Source organism: Sinocyclocheilus anshuiensis, unplaced genomic scaffold, assembly GCF_001515605.1.
Source record: "Sinocyclocheilus anshuiensis isolate Anshui unplaced genomic scaffold, SAMN03320099.WGS_v1.1 scaffold1620, whole genome shotgun sequence".
Classification (NCBI taxonomy): domain Eukaryota; kingdom Metazoa; phylum Chordata; class Actinopteri; order Cypriniformes; family Cyprinidae; genus Sinocyclocheilus; species Sinocyclocheilus anshuiensis.
Window position 1 is genome coordinate 559,358 of NW_015558680.1, and position 6,644 is coordinate 566,001.

A 6,644-nucleotide genomic window follows, 5' to 3' on the forward strand; every position below is an offset into this window, starting at 1 on the left:
TAGAGGCGCAGCTGACATAACATGAGGTCAAAGATGAAAGTCAAGATAGTGGATATGTTCCATATGTCTTGAGACTACAGTTACACATGACAAACTCATTTGAGCCCAAACAACAGCCTTGACCTTAAAAGACTATAATGTGGCCAGAATCGAAGCACTGTTTATACAGCATCTGTACATGTTCAAAAAAGACAAAAGTACAAAAATAAGATTAATTAATTTATTTAGTTATGTAGAGACCGTAAAAAGACTTCTGTGGCATGCAGTTATCAAAAATGGCGTTATCCAACAGTCCTTTGCCGCTGTTCTAGTTTGCGTTTTAGCATGTTGTAGTTTTCCTTGGTCCCTGGAGCGCTGGGATCCAGTCGAAGAGACAGTTCATAGTGCCGCTTTGCTAAGTCTAGTTTTCCCCAACGGTGATAAAGAACAGCTGCAAGAGCACAAAAAAAGACCCGTCACTTAAATCAAGGGACTGTACAGTAACTCAGCATTGGTCCCCAGTGAATGGGAGAAGAATCATAGCCACAGCGCTTTGTTTATTGATTCAGTCACACCTATTTATGCCTGTATCGTGTAACATTGCAGGAGTCAAAACTTGCACAACTGTTTTTTTGTGACAATACTGAAGTGCCAGTGGGATTCTGGGAGACTTACCAAGATTACCATGGCAACTGGCAACGTTTGGGTTGATCTTCAGAGCGTTAAGAAAGAATCCTTCCGACTCCTGAGAGAAAAAGGAACATTGGTTATTATAAAGTTCTTTCTGTATCAAAGAAATAGTTTGAGTAACATTTTCACAGAAAAAGCAGCACTACATGGAAAAAAGTTTGTATTAACACCTTGTACTTTTCCTGTTTCCCAAGGACATTGGCAAGGGAGAACATGATGGTGTGATCTTTTGGCAATATCTTTAATGCTTCCTTTCCAATCAGCTCAGCCTGAGCCAGATTGCCTGTAATGAAAAGACAAAATATTAACGTTACCTTGCTAAGACAAAGTATTACTGTTGCTCATTAAGTTATGAATGAGAACTCAAACTGCTGGGCTTTTACCTTTTTTAAAAGAATTCAAACTTAACGATTTTTGGCTTGTGATAAAATGGGAAATAAACATGGGCTCTATACATATCTACTGCTTAGATTTTTCTATTGAAATCGAAGTATTACGCAAGCTTCCGGTGTAGTATTTTTCCATAGCAAACTCTTTGCTCAAATTTCAACTGTCAAACACAATCAGTTACACTATATTATAGTATAGGATATCATATATATGAACAGTAGTAAATATACAATTTTAGTATATTATATTAAAACATAATTAACACTTCTTATAAACGCAATCCAGGAACTTTAATATTAATAATGCTTTGTCCTATAGTGGGGCACTTCCTCAAGATTTCATTTTCTGCGCTACACCGGAAGTTGTGTTGGCCAGTGAGGCTAATGTGGAAGCGTTCATGCCTAGAGTCTATTATACTGAAGGAGGAACCCAAGCAATATCCAGGGACCAGAATATCATAGAGACTTGGGGGTGGACTCTTTTGACTTGAGCCTGTGAGTAACAACCAAGCAACTACTCAGAACATCCTAACAAATAACGAGCAACCACTGAGAACCCCAGCAATGTGCTAACATCACACAGAACATCTTAGTAGCTCCATAGAACAAATGTAAAAAGAACATTTTGCAAAAGAACAACTTGTTTTTAGTGCCACACTCTTATAGCGTGTGTGCCAAACCATTTCCATCATTGAAACTGGCCCATGAAAAAGAAAAAAAAAACTACTAAGAATTGTGAAGATGAAAATTGTTTACATTTTTAGAAATAGTTCTAAATGTCACAACAGTACAACCGTATAGTTGTCATTCTGTGATTTCTGTTGACTGTGCAGAGCGGTGTGCTCTGGTGTGTCAGCAGCCTCCAGAAGAGTTTTTCAACTCCACACATGGCTGATTCTTTTAGTTTCCTAATTAGAGGGCAACACAAGGGCTACTGACTTATTGATCTGGATGTCAAAACTCCCTCTGACCACAGACTCCGATAGATCTTCTCTCACCGGCTGGCCCTTAACAAATTCATGAGTTGCTGAGGATTCTTCCTCACTGTTGAAACCTAAGCATGACTCATGTTTGCACACTTTCTTGATGGGTTTTTAGTTGAATAATATAGGGAAACAATAGCATTAGAAAGCATCTCCAATTTCCTGTTTGCAATCATTGACTTATTTTTGGGAGGGGTTTTGGGATCAAGTAAGGCTGGAAAATGCAGAGGGAGATAATGCTGGTGCCAGGGTTTTTTTTTTTTTTGGGGGGCAAGGAAAATGGACCGTGCCAAGACTCTCCAGGGAGGGCCAACCTGCCTGGGAGACGCGTTTGAATAAACGGCTTCTGTCAAGGAATCGCGTCATTCTCCACACGGCAGGGAAGAGAGGCCTTAAAACAACACACAAGGCTTTTAATACATAAATTTCAAGCATTGCTGATTCTTGCTCTTCCGGTCTAATCATGTTGGGTTCTTATGCTGGCATTTCCCGGAAAGGACATCCTCTATTAATCCTGTAACATGTTTATATCATGCAAAGAAAAAGTATTAAAAGGTTATTAGATAATTCTAACAAAAAGCTAAGTTATCCGTCCCTGTAGGGTCTCTGACGAGATAAGGGGGTGAAGATGGGGTGCAGGAGTTAATTGTTGTAAAGGGTGAACTAATTATGCAGCATGGCCCCATGTGGCAGTGTGCACCTGACGCTCAGCATCTGCAGAATGAAAGTTCGCACCTCTCTCACACACAGCTATGAGCCGTGGCTATACTTGGGACACCAGATGAAAACAACAAGGCGGGAGGATTTGGGCCAAGATCATCCATTTACCCCCAAGGGCAGGGTCAAGGTCACGTTTAATGAGAACACTCACTCAGTTTAAGCATACATGACTGCCCCTGTCTGAACGTAACAATACAGATCTATATTGCATTGCTAAACTGTGATATATGCAGCAACTAGCCAATCAGAATCAAGTATTCCAGATGACATCTAATAAAAGAAGTATATCAGCCATAAGTACACTAATTTTACACTATTTGTGGCAGTATGTACTGACCTATTAATAAATCAGTTTCCATCTACACCTTACCAGTGTTGTCTAACAATATGACCATGTTGTTCCACGCCAGGCTGTGGTCAGGCTTCAGCATGGTGGCATTCCTCCAGGCGTTCAGCGCATCAATGCTGCGGTTCAGGTCTGCATACTGGGGATAAAACAAACAAGCACCAATCATAAACAGTGTGTGTCAAGGACAAAGATACTTCAAACAACAACAACAACAACAAAAAACTCTCAGGCATTACTATGTCATTTTTTAAAAATTGTTTTATTCTTTTAGATAGGAGGAAAAGGGCAGGGAAATGATGCAGATTCAAACTTGCATTTTCTGCATAATCAACAAGGCTAAACATGTCAGAAGCATGTGCATTAATCACTATGGCACATCTTTGATAAAAATACTTTGAAGTTGATAATTCATGGAGTTAAGTAATCAAACCTTCATTAACACAAAAATAGCATGTCATTACACATCATAATGGGCAATATTTAGAGCGAAATAGCCAATTTCTTGCCATAATTAATAATAAATTGCACCATGTTGCTTTGTACTCACACAGGAAGGATGAACATAATAGCCCAAGACCAAAACCACCCTAGACATATTAAAAATCCATGCTGTAATATTACTGAAACTGATGTTTAGAATATGGGGAAGTGTAATAAGTAGGAAAAAATGCTTTAAATGTATTGAATGCTTTATGCAAATTACAGAGAAGGCAGGCACATCGCTTACCAGACGTCCCAAATTGTAATAACAGTCTGGGTATTTTTTCCTGAATCGAACTGCGTTCCAATAGCTCTGTTCAGCCTCGTCAAACTTTTTCAGACTGTTCTGCACAATACCCAAATTCATCCAAGCTGCAGCAAAATCAGGCCTAAACCAATCGAAGAAACACAGCAGAATGATTTACAAGATTAAAGGTTATACAACTACACAGAATATATTTGAACTAAAAATCTTCACTCACTGGATATGAACCGCAGATGACAGGAGCTCTTCAGCTTCCTTTAACTCATTTCTTTCCTTTAATATATTGCCAAGATTGTTCATGGCATGAACGTACTTGGGGTGTAATCTGTAACAATAACAACAACAAAAAAGTGAACACTACCTTATATTTCACATAATTACACTGTTTAAAGTGCTGAAATTGGAAGGAACCGAGTGATTTTTGCCAAATGATATAACAGAATCAGGTTTTTTGTTTTTTTTTTACCTCACTGCCTCTCTGTAGTACTTGATTGAGGCACTCTGATTGCCTCTGTCAGCAAGGTTTTTGCCAACATTATAATGCACCTGTGCAAGGAAGGAGAAAGTCAGAGAGCTCATCAAGCTAATGAAGTCACCGGTGTGCAAAACTGGACTGAATATAATTTAGAACAAATATTTTATTAGCTTTTCTGTTATGTTTTGTTATTTAGTCAAGTCATTTAGCTGATGCTTCAAAACCAAAGTGACTCACAGTACACGTATTACAGGTTCAGTTTCCCTGGAGAAACCTAATGTTAAGAGTCTTGCTCAAGGCATTTTGTGTGTTAATGGGTAAGCTGAAGTTACGGAAATGGATTTCACCAATGGAGTGGAGTTAAAGGGATAAGTTCACCCAAAAATGAAGAATATGCTAGTCTCGCTTGAACCAAGTTTTGTTTCAAGCAAAGGAAAACCAGTCTCCTCTTGACTTATATCGAAATACTCCAACATTTATTTATTTTATTTTTTTACAAATCCTCGTTTTGTACTTCTAATTTGTGACCGGTGTTTTGTTTTGCTCTCTCCTCTGCGCTTCCACATTCGTCACTTCTCACCAGAGCTTACGCTACGCCTACGTCATCTGCTGGAACGCCCTTCTTTCATGAACGTGCATACGACAGTTAGCGGAAGCTAGAGATTGTGGTTTAGAAAGTTTTAAATATTGGTATTATTCATACACAAATGCATCAATTCTGCTCAGAAGGCCTTTATTCACCCTCCGGAGCCGCGTGGAGTACATTTTATGATGGATTTATGACCACTATTCACTGCCATTATAAAGCTTGGAAGAGCCAGGACATTATTTAACATAACTGATTGTATTCGTCTGAAAGAGAAAGTCATATACACCTACTGTAGGATGGCTGGAGAGTAAATAATGGGGAAATTTGAATTTTTGGGTGAACTATCCCTTTAAATTGCAGCATGATAGAGTGAGGTGTGCGGTCTCACCTTGGCGTTGAGCGGGCAGACAGACAGGGCGCTGGTGAAGAGACTCTGTTCAGACCTCCAATGCTGACTACGCTGTGCAGAGCGAGCCACGTTCACACACAGCAGCGTCAACGTGGCCGCTCTCAGCAGCCTCTGCGGTCATCCCACAGACATGAGACGTGAACACAAACTCAACGGAACATTAGTTACAGTGAATTATGGTCTGATGGTGAATATTAGGAGGTGATAAGTGGGAAATTGGTGTAGAACAGGCCACATACCTTGTGTTTCTTCCAGTTGCAGCTACAGTAGCCCACAGTGTAGGCCAGAATGAGGCAGTAGCCCGCTGAGGAGAGGTACAGCACCCGCTCGGCTATCACAAACCCCACCCTGAAGAACAGATTACTGGCTGGCAGGAATGGAATCACCAGCAATACCAGGCCAAATGTCAGAGTCCTTAAAACACAGAGAGCATATTATGCACTACCATACACTTTTTTTTTTTTTTATGTATAATTTTATTCAGAAAGAACACATTAAATTGATCAAAAGTGACAGTAAAGTCTTTAACATTGTGAAATTTTAGATTTCTATTTCAAATGCCTGCTGATATTTTGAAGTTTCTATTCATCAATGAATCCTGAAAAGCTGTATCATATTTCACAAACATTTTAAGCAGCATAACTGTTTTTAACATGCATAATAATAAAAAAATGGTTTCTTGAGCACCAAATGCCATATAGTAAATGACATTTTAAAATGTATTAAAATAGAAAACAGTTTCCATATGTCTAGACAAAGCATGTCTTGTTTTGCTGATCTTACCTTCTTTTATTGCTGTCCTGTGAGCACAGAGCTTGGTATACCAAGCCCATCAGACAGCACCACAGCAAAAGAGGCCAGACAATCCTCCAGTCAGTTGCTGATTTAATCAGAGGCACACAGCCCATTGACCAATCAAAACACAGCCACCAGGGACACAGCAGCAACCAGGCATTCAAGGAGTAGTAGTAATTATAGTTCACAATCTGAGAAGAGAGAAAGAAAGCACAGAAAAACTTGATTCTTTAAGGAGTATGTGAAAAATATGGTACAGTCTGTCTGGGGTAAAAATAACTACTAAAATTATATTAAAGGGGTCATATGATGCTGCTAAAAAGAACATTATTTTGTGTATTTGGTGTAATGAAATGTGTTTATGCGGTTTAAGGTTAAAAAAACACAATCTTTTCCACATACTGTACATTATTGTTTCTCCTCTATGCCCCACCTTTCTGAAACGCGTCGATTTTTACAAAGCTCATCGGTCTGAAAAGCGAGGTGTGCTCTGATTGGCCAGCTATCCAGTGCATTGTGAT

At 39.2% G+C, this 6,644-nt stretch overlaps 1 protein-coding gene across 1 annotated transcript in view; it reads right to left on the reverse strand.

The window, feature by feature from the left end:
• Positions 1 to 241: 241 nt before the first annotated feature.
• The window catches only part of LOC107681320 (transmembrane and TPR repeat-containing protein 4-like), an 11,306-nt gene continuing 4,903 nt past the window's right edge, over positions 242 to 6,644 (reverse strand). The window contains exons 9-18 of the mRNA XM_016477601.1: positions 6,112 to 6,314; positions 5,568 to 5,742; positions 5,308 to 5,439; positions 4,322 to 4,401; positions 4,073 to 4,180; positions 3,838 to 3,979; positions 3,132 to 3,246; positions 840 to 952; positions 655 to 724; positions 242 to 430 (exon numbers count right to left, since the gene is read on the reverse strand). Coding sequence (XP_016333087.1) covers positions 282 to 430; positions 655 to 724; positions 840 to 952; positions 3,132 to 3,246; positions 3,838 to 3,979; positions 4,073 to 4,180; positions 4,322 to 4,401; positions 5,308 to 5,439; positions 5,568 to 5,742; positions 6,112 to 6,314 — 1,287 coding nt within the window. The 3' untranslated portion in view covers positions 242 to 281. The remainder of the gene's footprint in view (positions 431 to 654; positions 725 to 839; positions 953 to 3,131; positions 3,247 to 3,837; positions 3,980 to 4,072; positions 4,181 to 4,321; positions 4,402 to 5,307; positions 5,440 to 5,567; positions 5,743 to 6,111; positions 6,315 to 6,644) is intronic.